Raw genomic sequence first — 18,785 nt, 5'->3', positions numbered from 1 at the left:
GTTTGCTAGCCACTATTTGTAGAAACAAAAACTGATTAAATACCCCTTTTCATCATTAGGAATTGGCGGCACACGCTTTATCTCGTTTGAGGATCGCCACTGGCACCACGACTGCTTCGTGTGTGCCAGCTGCAAGGCTAGTCTCGTGGGCCGCGGCTTCATCACCGACGGACCCGACATTCTGTGCCCCGATTGTGCCAAGCAGAAGCTGATGTAAGCCAACTGCAACGAGTCAGGATGTGGAGTCAGGAGGAGAGCTGTGGAGCAGCAAGCTTAAATTAGCCATAAACAAATTCAACGAAATTATGGATCAAATCAGAGGGATACAAGTGAAAAAAACGATGGAGTAAAAGATATATTATACACATGTATTAAAACGATATACAAGAGAAGATAATGCCTTACACTTACATTAGATATGAGAGAAATTAGCTGAGCCAGGAGCTGAAGATGTTGATGAGTCCTACTAAATCAAAAGCAAATCAAATTTTGTAAAACTTCAAGTCAAGAGTTAGAGTTAGCTAAGAATCGATGTTAACTTTGCTTTATCTTCGCACCGAGTAGAGAGCAGCAGCCGCACATCAGATTGTATAGAAACTTATTATTTGTAATTGCATTTCAGAACGAAATCAAAATCACTAAACTAAAACAAGCAAAAAAATGGAAAAACATAAAAAAAAAACAATATGAAATACTGAACCAATTGTAACTATTGTTGCCACATTGAAAAATGTATGTTTATTTATTTATTTTAAGTTTTAACCAAGCGACGACGAGAGTTTCCGTTCTAAACAATTCTATTGTATTAAAAACCACACACGATTTATGTTTGATATGTATTGTATGTTTATTAAACAGCAACAACAACAACAACAACAACACACACGCACACACAGACACAAGTCCTAGCAATTTAATTGTTTAGTTTATATTATTTTTTCAGTTTTCGATATTTTTGTTCTTCTACGAATGTTGGAGACTCCGCTTACTTCAAGCACTAAATACACACAAACACACACACATACACAACAACACAAATAATAATGATAATTGCGACACAACATTATATCAATGTCCTTAACTATTTAATGAAATTCAATCTAAATAAATTAATAAATTATCAACGAAAGGCGTTTTGTTTTAATGAATGGTTGTGGTTAGTAAACTTTATATCTTGGTAAGACTGAAAAATTATTTAAAACAACTAAAATATTTATTTCTCCATTTGCTGTAAACTGTTTTATCAGTTTTCTTGCTGACCACTGACCACATTTGAACTTTAGCCAGGTTTGTTTGCTCGATAGAGTTGCCAGACTGGTTGGTAAAAGTCTGAGCTTAGTTTAACATTGCCTTAACATTGCTCTGGTTTTTACTGAACTGTTAAGTGTACATTGAAATAACTTAGTTGACCTAAACATAAAAACCTAAAAATTTTAATTATCCTAAAACTTTGTTACTGTTAAGGGTTGCAAGATTTCCCTTCTTTATTAAAATTTTAATGAAGTTTAAGCTTTTAAAACTTTTTATTGAACATAAGCTAGTGTACTAGTGAGTAATAAGAGTATTAATAAGTAAATGATACCTTACCCTTTTGCAAGAAACAAAACAGCAACGAGAAAAGAAGATTGCGCTCAGTCAATGCTGACATTTTGCTTACTTATCCTTTAAAATTGAGTGCTTCAGCATTTCTTTTAAATGATAATTTTTCTTTGAGGTCATGAAGTATTTTGTATATAGTGGGAGACTGTAATCCCCTTTCATCTCTTTTTGGAAAATATAACACTTTCACTGCACGCCACTCAGTCGATATTGGCAATACACCTCGGTTTCGGGGCCAGTCAGTAGAGAGAATAATATAACAGAAAATTGACAAATAAATGCAAATAAGTAACTCAAACATTTGAAACAGCTCAAAACCAAAGCGCAGCGAGTGCTCAGGGCACGTCTCAATGTTGGGTTTGGGCATATTGGCCGTGTGCCAAGCCAAGCCAAGTTAAGTCAAGTCAAGAGGCTAACCAAATCGAACAAAGGCAAATACAAACAGTACGCGATTACACTCAAAATGCGTACAAAAAAGTGGTAAAATGTGGAGAAAAAACGCAGCAGTTGGAATAAGTTCGTTGGCCAGGGCGAAGCCCAAATTAGTGCAACCACAGGCCAGGGCCAGAGCGGATCATCAAGAAACCTCCAGAGATGCAGTTAATCTATATCACGCTGGGATTGGGACTGATCTCCACTGCCCTTCAAGCAGCCATTCTTCCACTGACCTTGGTTAAAAGCGCCATAGAGTCGAATCAAGCCCTGCCCTTGGATACGGAGAAATTTGGTTACCTGGAGCTAAGGCCCAATGGTTCATTGATCCTCAAGAGAGCTCCCAATCAGAGTGGCAGTAACCTACAGAACCTACTCATGCTGAAGGGAGTTCTTCAAGCACTTAAGCTCAATCCCTCCAAGATTTCGGACAATGGTGGCGAGACCAGATTGGAATTTAAAATCTATGGCGATGGAGTGGAGCACAAGTTTCCGCCAATCTTGGAAAATATAATCCAACGCATTCAAACTTATTTTTCGGTTTACCGCTATACGGATACGAGCAAGCCCCTGCAGCGGGTTGAACTTACCACCAAACCGACGGAGGACATTCCGGAATTAACTACTGTAAAAGCGGAGGACGATGAGGATCTGATAGTCATAGGAGAGCAGGACGCCTACATCACAGTGGGGGATGATACGGATTAGTCATCGCTCTATTTATTACGTATTTATTCCCCTAGCTATGTAAGTCAATAAAAGTGCCGTACTCAAAATAATTTTTGGTTATATTTAACCCTTCATTCGCAAATATCGGGGCACGTCTCGGGGTTACTTTGTATGCAGCAGTGTGAGTCGCGCAATTTATGATTTTATTTACCCGACCGTGTAATAGTTGCAATATAGTTTTTATGTTGCCTGGGAATTTGCCGTTGCCGGACTGCGCAAGAAGCTTTGCGGACTTTTTGGGGGTCATTGTCATTGCACAACAGAGAAGTAGATTTCCATATATGATACTTATTTAATACTATAAGTTTATATAAATAATGATTTTAGGTCATAAAACCTTTAAGAGCCTCAATAATAAATTTTTAAGATCTTCAGATCTTAAGAACCGATAAAGAACAAAGTTTTCCCACGATTCCCAACCCATACAGAGTTTTCACTCCCCTCTATCTACATTTTACATTCACTTTTTATTGTTCTGTTTTACGTTTTCAATGTTATGGTTAATGAATATGTAATGATGATGATGAATACGAACGTTTCGTGATGATAATTATGAATGAATGTCTCTTGCTCGTTTCGCTTCTGTTAATTAATGTCTGGAAAATGGAAAATGTTTGCGGATGATGCGTGTGCGTTCTGTGTTAGTAATTAAATGTACGATTGGTGGGTGGTTATGGATGAGGGGAAACCCCATGGCCCGGTCATATTTGTGACGGGCCAGCGATGAGAATCAGTCGAAGAACCAAAGCTGCCCAAGGGATGATTGAGATTCAGAGATGAGTTCTGGTTCCGGTCGCGGCTTTAAGCCTGCGGCACAATGGCATCGGCGATGATCTCGGCTGTCTGCGCAGGAATGATCTGCTGGATCTCCTGCTGCTTCGGCTGCTCGGCCTGGATGGCCGCAACGGGAAGAGTCTTGGTCAGGGGCTCAGCCTGGATAGTTTCGGCCAACGGCTCAGCCTGAATGGTCTTAATAAGCTCCTCCTGCTGAATTTTGGCTGCTGTGGTAGAATAACGTGGTCAAATGAATTCAAATACCTCAGACATAGGCACTTACCTTCTTCTTTCAGTGGCTCCTTTGCGATCTCAGCACCTTTTAGCTCCTGCTTGATGGCATTGCTCTCCAGGAGGCGCCCGGCGAACTCGGACTTCTGCTCGCTAGCTTCTGGAATGAGAGGCTTCTGTTCCTGAGCAGGTTGTTCCAAGGGCTGTTCCTTCAGCAGAGGTTGCGGTTGCTCCTTCAATAAGGGCTGTTCCTTCAGCAGGGCTTGTGGTTCTGGCTGAATCTCCGCTTGCGGCTCAGCCTTTAAGGCTTGCTTTAGACTAGGTTCGGAAGCCGTCAGCTCCGGTTCCGGTTCTTGCTGGATGCTACGGGCCCGGATAGCAGAAATAGGCCAGGTATAGACGGGACCATGGACCACATCAACCACTGGAGTATGGTAGACCTGGGGAATGCTATAGAAATGGCGAGCCTCGGTGGCAATCAATGGCTGGGTGTTGGCTGGCGTTTCGATCAGCTCAATCTTCTCGGTCTTCAAACCCTGTAACAGTTGCTCCTCCTTCTTGGAGCCACTTGGTGGGAACAGTGAAGGGAAGAAGCCCGCTCCGGCGGAGGCTGCTGATGCTGCCGCCTCGCTCAACTGTCCGCTCACGATCTCGACGCCCTGTTGGGAAACCTGCTGGATCTGGTTGGCAATCTCGCCTGTATTCTCCCACTGCTTGGTCTCCGGCGCACCTCCAGCACGACCGGATCCCACGGTATCCACTACTGGCACCACCTGGGCAGCAGTTCCGGCCGGGACATACACGATGGTCTCCTCATGGTGATGCGGCGAGGCCACACGGGCCAAAGGCGATAGGCCATGGACATAGCGAAGAGCTGGCTCCAGGTGAACCTGAGCCTGCGGCGTCACGATCACGATGTGCTGGGCCGTGGGCTCCAGCGGCCTGGCCTGACCACCCATCGCCGTCAGGGCCAGGCAAAAGGCCGCGAGAAGGAACATTCTGGAAAAAGGGGGATGATTATAGGTCGGTCGAAAGAACATAGAGATCTTATAGATCTTACAAATATTACAAATTAATATTTAATTTGTTTACATCTATATCTTAAAATATTCCTTATTGAAATAAATATTAAAGCTAGTTTAAGTTAATATATTGGGATACCTTAAAGAATATCATCACCTCAGATATAGATGGATCACTGTCATTAAACTATGATTAAAACTAAGATCACCTTGATAACTTCTTAATTAGAGGCTTTCAGTTACACAATGTTCGCTTTGGGGTTGAAGAAGCTCAACCGTGTCATTATTATAATGTTGCCCCAAAGTGTTGCAAACAGGTATAGCCTATGGGCTATTTTTAGCCATTCTCCTGCCACTGCACCAAAGTCCATTCTAAATTTAACGTTATTCTGCGTGACTGTGTGTGTAATTGCATGTTGCCTGGTTGGACAGGATGCTCCTAGTACGTACATGGATCGAGGGACTATCAACCGGTTTGTCCAATTGATTGGCCTGGCCATTGGAACTTCTTTGCCAAGCACTTCTAGTGTAGATACTAGCTAATGGCAGGGAGCAGCTTTATGGCTTAAATCGGTACTTGATAGTCAAGTTTGTCGTTACCCCAACCCCCGAAGAATGTTCTTTGTGTGGTCCAGGTACTAGCCAAGTTCGTTGCGTAAGTCTATTGTTTGTGAGCAAGGAAAATGTTCTTGAGGTTTGAGGAAAACTTCTTATTGATCCTACTTGTTTCGCTGAATGCTTTAAACTGATTAAATAGATTGTGGATAAATATTTTAACCTCGCTGTTTCCATTTAAATTTGATATACAATCCAATTTAATACAACAATTGGCTTGGGCAAAGGTTGGGACAAAGTTTCCTAAGTTTTTAATTACTTTTAAGTTGACTTCTTATGTACAAATATCTAAAGGCTGTAACCTTTTAATAGGTTTAATTTCAGCTTTAAACAGAAGAAATCGGCTTTAAACAGAATAACTAAATGGGTTGTAGAAAATTATTTTTGGAATATCAATTTTAATGTTTCAATATAAACCAATCACTTCACTCAGCATTTTGTGAACTTCTTTTTAAACTTAATAAATTTGTCGGAAAATTCACAATTTGGGTATAGCGTTATTTCTCCACAGATCAAACCACAGAATAAGAATACAGATACTAGCAAAAACCAACAACTAAAGAGTAGTTTACATGTGAAATTGCGGTTGGTTAGAATTTTTTCTGGTTAGCTCCCGTTAAATCTGAAAGAATGTCATGTGAACTCTTAAGATTGCTTCAGCTCTCAGTCTCTGATGATTTTACTTTCTTCCAAAGATTTTATAGCTTGACCAGACGTCTGCATCAGTAGCATAATATAGCTGTTCTTCTGTGACCCCATAAAAGGAGTTTAAGAGCTTAGCGAAACCAGCTCGAATTAAGTTTAACTATCAGAACTAAGCCTAGGCATAACTTTCTCGACCCCGAGAGGAACGTAAATGTGAATTGAATGACTTACCTTTTAGTAGTTTGATGGCCTTTCACTGCTGGCAGGTAGTTTGGCAGAGTTCACTTATGGCCACACGATACGCAATCCGCTCGAGAAGAAGAATCTAAATTATCACTAGTCAGTCTGAACACAATGGCAGAGTGTCTGTGGAAGGGCTCAGTCTTCAGTGTTAACACGGCGACCACTTCAAGGAAACTGGTGGCCAACGCTGCCCGGCCATGGCCTTTTATAATGTGCGGCCACAGACCCCTTACCCTGACCTAGGCCAAGAACAAAGAGCTGAAGAACTGATAGAACTGGAAATGTGCAGCTTCCCGCAGGAAAAGCAAAGGGGAAACGGGTCGGCCGCTGGCCAAAAGGAGCCTGAAAAGCCAACAAAGCTGGCTAGCAGCAGATACTTTCTGGTTTCAGGTTCGCTTGCAGATGGCAGATGGTCAACGTAGATGCCGTCTTGGTCTTGGTCGCGGTGTTGGTATCGTTTTTGGTCTCGGCCAAGTTCTGAGGCTCTCAAGTTTGTTAAACCTGCCGCGTAATAGAAGTCAAGCATGGCATGGGCGATCGCATTGAAGCCGCATTGACGGGAAAAGGTTCTGGGATAGTGGATGGAGCCAACTGGTTCAGGTGCAAATTGAATGCGTTCCATCCTGCCCCTGATCGCCCCCCTCCATCCGCTGCCCGCTTAGATAATTTATTTTCATGTTGCCTGCCCTGGCGGAAAAGATTAATCAAGATTTGCACATGCTTGCATTCAGTACGCCTGAGATTTTCGCTCTGCACATTCGCATAAATAAATTTATTTTCGTTATAAACTGTAATCACTTCCCGCAGCAATTAGATTCATAGCCATGGTTCTCTGTCACCGTCTTCATATGATCTTGGCTGGCTATTTGTGGTCTTTGATTTGAAAGTGCGATGGCAGGGTCTAGAAACTTCTAGTTCGATGTCCCCTTCTTCTGGTCATCAATGTGGTTTTGCTCTTCCAAGGGGGAAAACCATCAAGGATAATTAACGATCCGTACCCATCTATTAATGTTATGTTAAGTTAATGGCATTTTAAAGAGGTGTGTAGACCTATCTTAGTTAAACTAACGCAGTAGGTGGTCAAACATTGCTGTAAAAGTCAAAAGATTTTTAAATGGCCAATCGATATGTTTTCTTACATAAAATCCCATTAAGGGTTACAAAAAGTTTGAAGAAATTTGAACAGTTTCAGTCGTGGATTAACATTTTTTTATAAATGGTGTTTTCATAGAAGTATAGAACTTTAAGTTGGCATTACTGTCCAAGGTGGCAACCGATTTAATAGCTGTCAAGTGATTTATTCTAAGGTTGGCTTGGCAATTCATCATAAATAGACTCATGCCTGAACAACGCCTTCAATTTTATTTTGAAAATAATAGTTCTGTGCGAAATACGTATCGCGCACTACGTCCATTTTATCGTCCACCTAATTTCACGTTTTGGACCTGTGAATTGCCCTCCAAGATCTTGTGATTTAACGGCGCTAGACTACTTTCTGTGGTGCTAAGTAATGTCATTGGTCTATTTGGATAAGCCACAACCGCTTGACCATTTGGATGTTAGAAAAAGTCATCGAAACTTGGACGTCCAGATTGGACTACATCCGAGCCAGCCGTGGCGATCATATACGAGAAATCATATTTAAAATTTAATGCCACAAGAATATTATTCGAATAAAAAAACATCCTATACATTAATCTTTATATACCACTCAATAGACCAACCAATAAAATCTCAAATAAATTCAATTAAATAGGCAAATTTTATTGGCAATTCGGGAGCTGGCACACAAAAGGTTGTACAACGTATTCTATAAATCTCATTGCGATCAAGTCCAATCCAATTTCAATCTCTGGTAATGGCAATCATCTGGTGAGCATCATTCCTATTCCGAGTGAAGACGTCGCTTGGGGGCCATACGGATGAAGGGCGTTGGTGGAGCTGTGGCCACCTTAACCTGAGCCTGTCTGGCGGCATAATCTTCAGCGATGGCAGTGCGCCACCGCTCCACCAGGGAATCTCCTCCAGAGATGCGAACCGGCACCAGTTGCTGTGGAGTTTCCCGGGTCAAAGGGAAGCGGGCCAAGGTCAAAGGCATATCGTTGTAGTCATAATCATCGCTGGCTTTCTCCGATGCGAAGTTGGGACTCTTGATCACCAGTTGGTTCCGAGTGGGCAAGGAGATGCTGAAGGCAGCTGCCTCTTCGGGAGAAACCCCAGCAATGGCTGTGGCCTTGGGCGAGGCTACGGCCAAGCCATTTCGACCGGAAAGGGCCACGGCATTTGGTTTGGAGGAGGCCACACCACCTTCACCGGCAATCGAGAGACCTTAAAAAAGAGTTTGAGAGGTAAGTTCTGATATCTTTCCTTGAAGAAAGTTTTAAAAAACTCACCAACTGGTTTTGCTTCGGCCACAGCGGCATCTTTCTTGGGAGCCATCACGGAAACGCTATCATTGACATCCTCATAGGGATCCTCATTGTTGGGTGGCAGGAACTGCTCGTCCGGCGAGAACTGCTGTTCGGTGACCTCATCCAGTTTCTGTTCGTCGATCTTCTGATCCGCCGGATTGTTGGTGGCCTCAAGGCCAAAGTTTGAGGGCTGTTTCTGGGGATTGCCAAACATATCCGGCTGCAGCAGGACACTGAAGTCCTTGATCTGTCCGGTTTGCTGAAGCAGCGCCAAGCTCTGAGCAGCTTGTCCCAGTTCAAGAAGGCTGCTGGCATAAACCTTGTTGTCCTCCTCGCTGAAAGATCCCTTCCGCTTGGCCATCTCCTGGATGGCAACCAATCGAGCAGCGGCCAACTGAATCCTGTTGAAGTCACTGGCGCTGGCCGAGATCGAGTTGCTGGAGCTACTAGCTCCGTTGCCATCAGCAATGGCCGAGATGCTGGCCGCCGAAATGGTGATTGTGTCATCGGAATCCCTGGTAACAGCTCTAACCTGCGGCTGCTGACGCTGCAGGATGAAGCTACCCAGGCTGCCGTCCCTCTGTGGACGTAACTGGAGGAGTTGACCCCTCAATCCTCCATAGTACGGATGCTCCTCGAAGACCAGCGGAGCCGCCCTCGATCTGTGTCTGCTTGTTTGGGGTTAGATTCGGTTATAGAGAGTGTGTGTTGAGTGAGTGTTTGGAAGTGTTGGGAGTTGCCTGGAGAAAGCGGGGAGTTGGAAAAGCATCGGAATATCTACAAGGGATTAGCGGACTACTTAATGACCCAAGGCGAAAGCTGTACATTTTACGTTTTACTTTATTTACAGTCTAGGAAATGACACATGTTGTAGGCCTCTGTTCTTAACATAGGAACATAGGATAGCTGCCAGAAGGAACTACCATTCAGCTTCAGTTGGATGAACTATATCATAAGGCACACTTTCAGTAACCAATTTCTTGGGTGAACTTTCTTGGGAACTTTGAGATTTGAAACTCGAGTTAATTTTGAAAATTAAACTAAGAAATTGCTTAAAGAAAACGTGTCAGTAATTAACTTAGATGCCTGCCTTGCTGCATCTTTACGTGAACAGATCCAATTCCAGATCCGCAGTGGCATGTGCCTTGCCACCCACACCAGCTATGGCCACCGATTCCGGATTGAAGTAAACATTAGTGGGCACACCCTTCTTCAGATACGCCTTGGAAATGGGCGTGGATATGGCAGTGCCACCATTTCCCACCACCGCTTTGGAATGAGGTTCCAGGACGAGAGCTGCCTGTTTACGTCCCTGGATCGCCTGAGCCTGTTCTGGCCTGTAGGGCAAGAAGTAATTGCCAAAAGGGATCTGTGGGAAGTTACCAGAACTGGTGCTGGTCTTTCCGGTGGCTTCCACTTTGACGGGAACTCTTCCACCCGCCTGCTTTCTCAACTTCTGTGGGGCAATCTTCTTCAATTGCTGCTTGGAAGACAGGGGTGAACCTGAAGTGGAGATCACTAATTTGCCAGGTACTGGAATAATCTCTTCGATCACATAGTCGGGGTTTATCTTGCTAACCGCTGAGCGGAGACCCACATCGCTCTTCAGATCGCCAGTGGTTTGTGTCTTCTCTGCAGGCAGAGCCTGTAGCTTTTCTGGTTTTTCGATCTCACTGGAGGTGTCCTCGGCTAAGCTTTCTGGCCTGCCTGTTGTGGTAGTGGTTGTGGTACCTGCTGTGGTGGCTTGTTCGGCATTTGCCGTGGTGGGTTGTTGTACAACATAAGCCAACGGCAGTTGGTAAGCGGTGTAGTATGGAGTATTTAGCAGCACAGGCTGGTAGGCTCCATAGGGCGTGAGTTGCTGGACCGGAGCTGATCCTGCAATTAGTTTTCCAGACCTCTCTGCAACGGGTGCAACTGGTGCTCCTGGTGGCCAGGCCTCGATGTTGGCGGTTCGCCAGTAGGCACTTGGGTTAGGATAGTTTTGGTTTTATGGATAGCATAGGGAAGATGGTGGAGAGAGCCGCCGGTTAGTCTGATAATATTTACAGCAACAATTCGAGGGGTTAAAACTGTGACGGGTTAATGTCATGCGGGATACGTGAGGGTTAATGGGAGGATATATGTACATATACATATCTACTATATACAGTTTTTAGGATGAAAGCAAAAGCCCAAACATTTACGAAATACAAAGATTTATTAGAATACTAAACAATACCAACTATATAGATCCTAACTAAAGATGCTAAGTAATAGCTATTAGGTTAAGCCTCAGACTCAAACTGGCCCGTCTCCAGTCCCGCCCCCAGATCCGCCTCCATTGTCGTTGTGCCCGTGGGTGGGGCATAGTAGACCGTTGGTCCCGTGGCCACTATCTTTCCCTCCCGCGGAAAACTTCTCGTCTCCAGATCGGTGCGTGCCAGGGCATCTTTCAGGTCCACATTCGCCGGTATAGAGATGACCTTGGCCCCGGGACCTGCGATGGTCAAGCTACGTGGATGGGTGAGGGCATAGCCTCCGGGACCCACAATCGCCGTTCCACCGCTACCCGCCGTGGCCACGCCCCCAGGACCTGCGATGGCAATACCGCCCTTGCGCACCTTAAGCCGCTGAATGATGATTCCTCCCTCGCGAAGTGCCTGCTTTTGGGTACTCTGTTGCGCGGTGGCCACCTGGCCTACAGTGTGCATCAAATGATGGGCTTTGTGGGCAAAAAGGTGTTTCTCCGAGGATGAACTAGTGTCCAATTCCGCAGCGGTGTCCTCTACGGTATCCACATCATCCGACATCCCATCGCCAGCGCCCTCGTTCTCATCATCCCACTTATAATCAGCCGAATCTATTGAGTGATTTTTCTGGGGGACATTGCCCACGATCACAGGAACTTCTCCATTTGTAGCTGCCATTGGAGGTCGGAAGGGCAACTTGAAGATGTTTTGGAAGGCGTTCTTGATGGCCGCCGAGGTTTGGTTCTGCATCTCAGCTATGTTCATTCCGGGCATGCGGAAAGGATTCAAGCGATTGCGATTGGGTAAAAGGCCACCAGATGGCGGTAAAGTTGAGCTTAGCAAGACAGGAGCAGATGTGGCCTTGATGTTCAAGGAGGATGAGCCCTGGGATATTTGCTGTTCAGCTTCTTTTCCACTCAAGCGCACAGGCTTCGCCGTAGTGCCAACCTTTTTCCTATTCAAAGAGTTTAAGGTAATCAATTCAGGCGCCAAACTGGGCTGAACCTTCTGTGGCTTATGGACAGGCTTCTCCCTGGAATCCAACCGATATTCCTTGAAGTTTTGAGGAGCAGGCGACTTTGTGGTAGTGGTTCCTATGGTGGTAGAGTTACCCCTCTTTGGTGTGCCATCTTCATTGAGAGCCAATTCTCGGGGCAGGAAGAACAAGTGATACTTGGGCGTGGTCTTGCCTTTTTTTCTTCCAACCTTTGCCTTGCCATAGAAGCTGTCCACATCGCCTATGATTTTGTATCCCTTAACCTTATACTCCTGCGAGGCGTGTTCCTTCAGATACTGGTCCTTATTGAGTTTGTGCAGATGGACGGGAATCACAAAGTGGGCGGGCAGCAGTTGAGCTTCTTGTGGGGTGCTTGGTTTGGGTACCTCCACCTGGTTGGGTCTGAAGTACAGCTGGGTTTTCTTCTCCTCCTTGGAGGAGCTCTCAACTGCCTGACGCAATCTGGGAGGCACATTATAGCTGCCAGCCACATTCCTGGTGAGTTTTACCGCCCTAATTGAGGGTTCTAGTAAGGTCTGACCATTACTCCCCGAAAAGTGGTGCTGATGGGCATGGAATGGCTGATGAGCGGGCTTGGGGAATAGGTATTGACTGGAGTCTAGGATCGGTGGCAGCTTGGGCTGCTCCGGCTGCTTCTTTACATAGCCAAAGGCCTCGTTGACCTTGGCTATCTGCTCGAGGATGCGCTTGGCCTCGTCCGCCTTTTCCGAGGAGGGAGGCGCCCCATTGGGCTCAAACTCCTCGGGAAATTTGATCAGCCGCTGCTTCTGTATTCTGCAAACGAAAGTGGGTTTTGTTTGGTGGTCTCTCTCTGTTGGTGAAGTTAGCTTTTAGTTGCTAATGCAGGGGAATGTGTTGTTGTTGGGTTGTGGGGGCAATGAGTTTTAGGGTTAGTCACAAGTCAGGGCTTTTGGGGTTTAGTCACAAAGTTCTAGGCGAGCGCATCAACTTCTACTTGAAATGAGCATTAGCGTTGACACAGTCACAGTTGGCAGGCAAGGCATTTGTTAATTGGGGTCATAGGACTGGGTAACTAGTTACTAGACTACTTACTCGACGGCCAGTCCACCGGGTTGCTGGGCCTGGCTGAGGGCCAAAGAGGCCAGAAGCAGTGTTGATAGCTGTAAGATAAATGCGTGACAATAGATAAGTGATTGATGATGTATTCCTCTGAATAGGTTTAGATACGGTTCTCAGTATTCCGATGTCGTAACAGATACAAAAAATACACGAATGGAATGCGGTCGAATCCCTCGCGAAAGTCTTTCTCTTAGCTCTGGGGGAGCATTCATTTGCATAATTTCTTTCTGGAGCTCAGAACTGAGCCGAAAAGTGAGAGCCAGCTGGCAAAGAAGGCCTCAACAAGTACTCAACGGATTTTCCCTCGAACATGATTGTCAAGAACCTCACGATCGGCAAATATTTGACTCACTCTCGCCGGCTCTCCACATCTTTGGCAAAGTCAATATTGACGCAACCGTTAGCCGGTGGAAACGACCAGCCCGCACGCCCATCTATCACCACCGAAATGTCACTAAGCCGAGAGGAACTGAGACCCAGGCAAAGCTCAAGCTGTGGGCCAAAAACTAAAGCCAAAGCTGGATCTGAAGTCGGGGCTCGTGTTGTGTCATTGACCTGAACCTCTAGGCGTCTGTTACGATTTCGGGCCAAAGCGTAACTTGAGAGAAAAAAGAATATATATTCGATTCTGGCCAAGAGGCTGTCGAACCTGGTTGTCATTGATTTGCAAGATCTCTTGCATCGCCGATGTACGAGTATTTAAGATGTATTTCTGTCTGCTTTCTTTCGTGAGTATGTATTGGCTTATTTATTATATTGCCCGCCCATTCCAAACCCGCATCGGGTGTGTCTCGTTGTCTTGTCCAAAAATAAACTGGGTTAATGGCTCGAATGCAAAGTTTAAGCGCTGCGTTTTATGTTCTCAAACAAGATATTAAATGTGTCCGTCTCCTGTTCTTTTCATCCGATCAGGTGTCTCTTGGTCTTAAATGATATACCAGAGACATTCGGCTGGAGCTAATTGAGCTGAGATTGATAGACTTGGGGCGTGTGGTTTAACTGTTGTTGATACTCATAAATTGATTAATTTATGAACCACTATCAACGCGATAATAAACCAGAAAACAAACCAATGCACTTATAGCCTCAGAACCCCACACACAAACGTGGACGATTGTTTGGCTGTGGGTTGGGAGAAAGAAGGCTTTTATTACCATTTGTTAGCCCACGCATGATTTCCTTACGTTTGTGGCATATTAATTTAATGTTCTTCGAGTCGTAATTAATTTTTGGGCTTTTCAATATATGTATGGGTTATTGGTTATGGTTATAATTGAATGGGGATTGTTCCTTATGAGCCAGGCGCTGACGGGGCTTGACTTTTAAGGGCATACTTCTCATAAAGGGAATATGAATAATGCAAGGGATTATGCGGAATGAATCATTCTCACTTTTTAAATTGGGGTGGGGCTGGAATATTGTCACGTTCTCATAGACTGACCAAAAGGTTTTCACTTTTCAAAAGGGATTAAGTCTATGGAAACCCTTTTAGCCGAAGAAACAATAACTAGCACAAAGAGCTTTTAACCTTTTGAATTATTAAATAAATAACCAAAATAGAGTTCTTAGCATCCAAATTGATTTCTGATTATAATGCCAAAAAAAGACTTTAATAATATTTGCATATGGCACAGAACATAATTAAGGCTAATTTCCGTGGCCAGAAGAAGCCAAGAATCGAGCCAAGAACCAAAAATGTCGCTTAGTGAAAGTTCATTTCAATTCAGAAGTGAAAGAAACGAAAGACTCAAGGCACGAACTTGGGCCAGTTGACAAGTTAATGAGTTCAACGGCGGCACAGAGCAATAAATGATTAATTGCGGTCAGGTATAAACTAGTTTCGTTTCCAATTCCCAAAAACTGAATGAGTTTTAAGAAGAACTTAATTTTCTCTTTTCTTGGATCTACTTACAGCAATGAAACGCATTTTAATGCTTAGTTCTGGTGAATAGCTTGCGATATTTTTTGCTAAAATTCCCGGTCGTTTGCTGACCAATCCTCGCCTTGACACTATATCCTTGAACTGCAAACGAGAAACGGAATGAGTGGCACTCAGGGTAATCACACGGAAAAATCACACACACGCTAGCACTAAAAGCCAATCCTGTTGGGCTTTCAATTTACGATTGTTTCAGGTCTGAGTTCTTTTGTTCTTTTTTGTCACGCACAATGAATAGGGACTGGAAATGGAACTCCTACCAAGAACCAAGAGCCAGCGAGCCAGACGACGACTGAAGATGAACTGAGTGCTGGCCGGGCCCAGCGCGTCTGTTTATAACATTTCCATTAGCGATGCAAACGACGAAGCTAAAGAAATGGCCAAGAAAACAGGGCCCGATCAGGTGTAAGAGAATTGGGTTTTTGGTTTGAATAAAAAAGAGAAAGAGAGCCAAAGAGAAATCCCAGAGTCGGGCACGTAGTCGAGCGCCTTGGCCTGGCTACTATCTGGGGGCGTGCATCTGTGGGCTTTGGTTACCAGCTCTAGGAGACCAACTCCAATTGATATTCAGGCTTCCAACTCTAGGATTTCACAGATTGAGATCTTACCGCTCTCTCCTCCTCCCTTGGCTAGGCAAATGGTTTGCTCAACTTAACGCATATTTCGCCAGAAACTTGTTAGATGTGCTGAAAGGGGCTTCTTCAGGCTACTGTTTCGCACCTAGCACCTACAAGCCAGAACCCAAAATCACGGTGCTGACTTTGATTAATTGACCGTTTATTGGCTTGATTGAGTGTGACTGCGACTGGACAGGGGCAAACTGATGTCTGGACATTACAAGTGGAGTGAGCCAACGAGAATAGAAGCGAAGTGCGTGTGGGAAGTGGAGAGGTAATCAGCTCGGAACGGGCCCCAAAAACATGACATAAGCCAAAATGGTAAGAGACTTACCGTGATGAATGAATCGCCCGGGTTGTTGGGCATTTCAATTAAAATGTTTGCCTGAAACTCGTTAGAAAGTTTCGCAGAAAGCCCACAGTTGGCTCAAGAATTGTGTTCTTTTTCTGATTCGACAACCAATTCGGCATGAAGACTTCACACACTTCTCGGGTATCAATAGATGTCAGGATTAATGCTTAAGCTTCAGGCCGTTTTCGATGTGTAATCATAAATTACAAATGTCTGAGATCAGGCAAATCGATTTCCTTTCGAGTTCGTGCCTTAAGTCATTTGTTTTCTTTCACTGACCAAAGTCTTAATTAGCCAAAGAACCATCAATTTCCTGATTAACTGTGCTGTGATTCGACTGCAATTTGTTCTTTTATTGATTTTTATGCCCGCTGCCGCAGGTCAGCTACTGATATTCCGAAGTGCAGGCAGCAATAATGCATATTTCTTGATTAACCAGGATCGAGCTGGTGGTCGACCTTTGGGGCACACGCGGGCACCAATTTTATTGCCACAAGATTTATGGTTTCGAGTGTGCTGCGCCGGAGGGAGCATACGAAATTAGCAGCCACACGTTGTAAACCCCGAATGCGCCACACGCACCACCACTTGATCCACAATTGGAATGCAGCAATCAAAAGGCGATAAATCGAACCCAAGCAGAAACCCAAGCAGTCGAGGAGAAGTTGAAGAGCGAAGCCCCAAGACCGAAGACCCAGAGACCTTGGGGCCTATTTATAAATGCAGGCAAAAACGGGACTGCTAGTGGGATGTCGTTGCCTAGGCCCGGGCCAATTAAGTCTGACCTTCGGCGAGGAGGAGAATCCCAACCCAAAGCCGTTGCTTATGCAGAGGGAAAGGAGGGAATAATGAAGAGAAACAGCTAACTGGCACCTGGGAGAGCTGGAGCCCCAGTAATTTGTGGTTCCAATGCAGGCCGTTCTGCTGCTAGGCTAACCCAATTATGCACCTCGGCTATTTCCCAGGTGAGCCATTGATTCCAACGCTGAGAACGTGGCCATAATATAAGCCATACAAACCCTAGACCCGGCCAAATAGAATCTATGTCAGTGGCAAGCATTTTAGTTTTAATGCATTCGTTGAAGAAAGTTTTCGAGTGCGTTGGAACTTGTTTCGGGGAAATTAACCGCTTAGATCTCTTGACATTCAACTTTTAATAGTGGCAGTGAAACTTTCGGTCAAACCTGGCCTCTGTAATAACTTTTTGTTTCGCCAAATATGCATATTATTAAGGCTTTTAGGCTTTTCTTTGTTTTGCCTGGCCAGAAATATATTTATTTAGGCCACGATGTGGACGCCAAGGCTTTCCGTTCGATTCAAATTATTTGGCAAGTGCGGGCACGCGTCGAACATTTCAAATGTTGTTTTATTTTGGTCTCTTTCCGACAAGAAATTACCCAAACAGAGGTGACTCAATTTGGCTTTGGGATGCACTGGCCATTTGTAAAATGACCGAATAACCATTTTTATGAGCGGAAAATCAATTAGGGCTTATAAAATGCATAAATCGTAGTAGTTGTCTCGGGCCAAGACACGCGCCACAAGCAATTAAGGCTCTTTCAATCATTTACGATCAGAAACTGACAATGGTTTAGCTTTATCCAGTTTATGCAAAAATTTTAATTGAAAGCAATTTTACAAGTTATTTCTATTGCATAACAATCTGAACATTTATATTTAGTTTATACTTAATACAGGTAAAGAAAGTCGATAATACTACTGGTTGTGATTTAGAGAATAATCTTTTGTGGGCAAGACAACGTAAACTAAATCAAATGGTCACTTTATTTATTCAAATCTTTTGAAATAATAGAAAGATAAAACACTCTTTTTACTTTCTAAAGTGGTTTGATATCGCATAGGACATTTGGTATAATATCCTTATCCTCTTTCTTTTAATCAGCAATATAAAGATTGATCTTCCTAAGAAAGTGACACGAAAATCGTATATCTTTTAGTCATAGTTTGTTGAGATCATCTTTTTTTTTAATTTAATGCGATATAAAACGGCATCCAAGCGACATATTAACACAGCCCTATATATCAGATCTAGTCATACATTTTTAGACCCCAGTTAACTGCAGTTGCGTTCCCCGATCACGTAGATGTCAGACACGACAGTTGACACTGTCAGATCTCCGAATAGTTCCACTAAATAACCAAAAAAACACCCAAGTAGAACGAGCGGTAATTCAGGTAATTTGTTTATTTACGTGTAGCCACGATATTTATGCAACTCTTGCAGGCTTGTCAAGGCATTTGTTTGGATTCCGTTTCCGATTTCGATTTCCGAGTGCGGTTCAGCGGCGGTGGCCTTGGCCAAATTGCCACCCATGACAACGAAACCGATGCCGGCGCCCGCCTTGTAGCTCAGCTCATGGTAGCCAGCCTCATCGTAGTAGGAGTACTTGCCCAAAACGTTTCCCGACTCATCGGTGTGCTGGGCATGTGACATCTGGTCGGTGCTGAAATCAAAGTTTTGGCGGCTGTGCTGGGGCTTCAGGTTGTTAGTAACTAAGGCTGGATGGTAGCCACTGCTCAGCGAGGAGGTTGCCATTGCCAGGTTATCCTGGGTGTTATAGGAGATCGTCGGCAGAGGGTTATGTCTGGTTCTCAGAGCCTGCTGCACAAACTGCAAAGGACCAAAGGTTTCCAGGGAAGAAGCACCATAACCAGGGGTAACGATACTCCTGTCCACCCTCTCGCTATCCGTGTTGTACGAGTATCCTTGCCCATTAAACTGCATATAAACCTGGGCTCCTCGAGCACTGTAAACTCCCAGCAAGCCAATCCAAAGCAGCAGCATCTTGTGTAAGATCTGAAAACCAACTAAACCCAGGGTAGGCC

At 44.4% G+C, this 18,785-nt stretch overlaps 5 protein-coding genes across 17 annotated transcripts in view; 2 read left to right on the top strand and 3 right to left on the bottom strand.

Annotated features, from left to right (window-relative positions):
- LOC108114174 (four and a half LIM domains protein 2) overlaps positions 1-1,129 on the top strand; it is a 60,989-nt gene extending 59,860 nt beyond the window's left edge. For all 7 annotated transcript variants that reach the window (XM_017224974.2, XM_017224973.2, XM_017224975.2 and 4 more), the window contains one exon: positions 60-1,129. In XM_017224974.2, the coding sequence (XP_017080463.1) occupies positions 60-217 (158 nt within the window). In that variant the 3' untranslated portion in view covers positions 218-1,129. The remainder of the gene's footprint in view (positions 1-59) is intronic.
- A 964-nt stretch (positions 1,130-2,093) lies between these two features.
- LOC108114077 lies at positions 2,094-2,787 on the top strand. The gene has a single exon (XM_017224832.1). The coding sequence runs from the start codon at positions 2,194-2,196 to the stop codon at positions 2,737-2,739; it is 546 nt and encodes a 181-aa protein (XP_017080321.1). The 5' UTR covers positions 2,094-2,193; the 3' UTR covers positions 2,740-2,787.
- A 519-nt stretch (positions 2,788-3,306) lies between these two features.
- LOC108114046 lies at positions 3,307-4,763 on the bottom strand. 2 transcript variants are annotated; one of them, XM_017224793.1, is made up of 2 exons: positions 3,818-4,763; positions 3,307-3,761 (listed from the first exon to the last, which is right to left on the bottom strand). In XM_017224793.1, exons 1-2 carry the CDS (start codon positions 4,761-4,763, stop codon positions 3,562-3,564), a joined length of 1,146 nt encoding a protein of 381 aa, XP_017080282.1. In that variant the 3' UTR covers positions 3,307-3,561. The 2 variants fall into 2 exon arrangements, with proteins under 2 accessions (XP_017080282.1, XP_017080283.2); XM_017224794.2 differs by having other exon boundaries at positions 3,307-3,758; positions 3,818-4,752.
- A 3,270-nt stretch (positions 4,764-8,033) lies between these two features.
- Positions 8,034-15,294, bottom strand: LOC108114677. 6 transcript variants are annotated; one of them, XM_041818297.1, is made up of 5 exons: positions 15,113-15,281; positions 14,943-15,053; positions 13,004-13,071; positions 8,684-9,372; positions 8,034-8,618 (listed from the first exon to the last, which is right to left on the bottom strand). In XM_041818297.1, the coding sequence occupies exons 2-5, from the start codon at positions 14,955-14,957 to the stop codon at positions 8,176-8,178; spliced, it is 1,215 nt and encodes a 404-aa protein (XP_041674231.1). In that variant the 5' UTR covers positions 14,958-15,053; positions 15,113-15,281; the 3' UTR covers positions 8,034-8,175. The 6 variants fall into 6 exon arrangements, with proteins under 6 accessions (XP_041674231.1, XP_041674232.1, XP_041674233.1 ...); XM_041818298.1 differs by having other exon boundaries at positions 8,684-9,369; XM_041818299.1 differs by lacking the exons at positions 8,034-8,618; positions 8,684-9,372 and adding an exon at positions 9,524-10,668.
- A 2,835-nt stretch (positions 15,295-18,129) lies between these two features.
- Positions 18,130-18,747, bottom strand: LOC108114093. Its single transcript, XM_017224846.1, has one exon. The coding sequence runs from the start codon at positions 18,742-18,744 to the stop codon at positions 18,148-18,150; it is 597 nt and encodes a 198-aa protein (XP_017080335.1). The 5' UTR covers positions 18,745-18,747; the 3' UTR covers positions 18,130-18,147.
- Positions 18,748-18,785: the final 38 nt, after the last annotated feature.

Source organism: Drosophila eugracilis, unplaced genomic scaffold, assembly GCF_018153835.1.
Source record: "Drosophila eugracilis isolate 14026-0451.02 unplaced genomic scaffold, ASM1815383v1 contig_2154, whole genome shotgun sequence".
Lineage (NCBI taxonomy): Eukaryota > Metazoa > Arthropoda > Insecta > Diptera > Drosophilidae > Drosophila > Drosophila eugracilis.
The sequence above is the reverse complement of the archived record's forward strand: the minus strand, read 5'-3'. Positions and strand labels throughout refer to the sequence as shown.

What these genes read in the sequence shown, in the direction of transcription:
- LOC108114077 (XM_017224832.1), top strand. Translation starts at nt 2,194, where the DNA reads ATGCAGTTAATCTATATCACGCTGGGATTGGGACTGATCTCCACTGCC.
- LOC108114046 (XM_017224793.1), bottom strand. Translation starts at nt 4,763, where the DNA reads ATGTTCCTTCTCGCGGCCTTTTGCCTGGCCCTGACGGCGATGGGTGGT. An exon ending in GGAGCCACTGAAAGAAGAAG is followed by an intron (nt 3,762 to 3,817) that starts GTAAGTGCCTAT and finishes ATTCTACCACAG; the next exon opens with CAGCCAAAATTCAGCAGGAG.
- LOC108114677 (XM_017225763.1), bottom strand. An exon ending in CCCGGTGGACTGGCCGTCGA is followed by an intron (nt 12,725 to 13,003) that starts GTAAGTAGTCTA and finishes TTTCGTTTGCAG; the next exon opens with AATACAGAAGCAGCGGCTGA.
- LOC108114093 (XM_017224846.1), bottom strand. Translation starts at nt 18,744, where the DNA reads ATGCTGCTGCTTTGGATTGGCTTGCTGGGAGTTTACAGTGCTCGAGGA.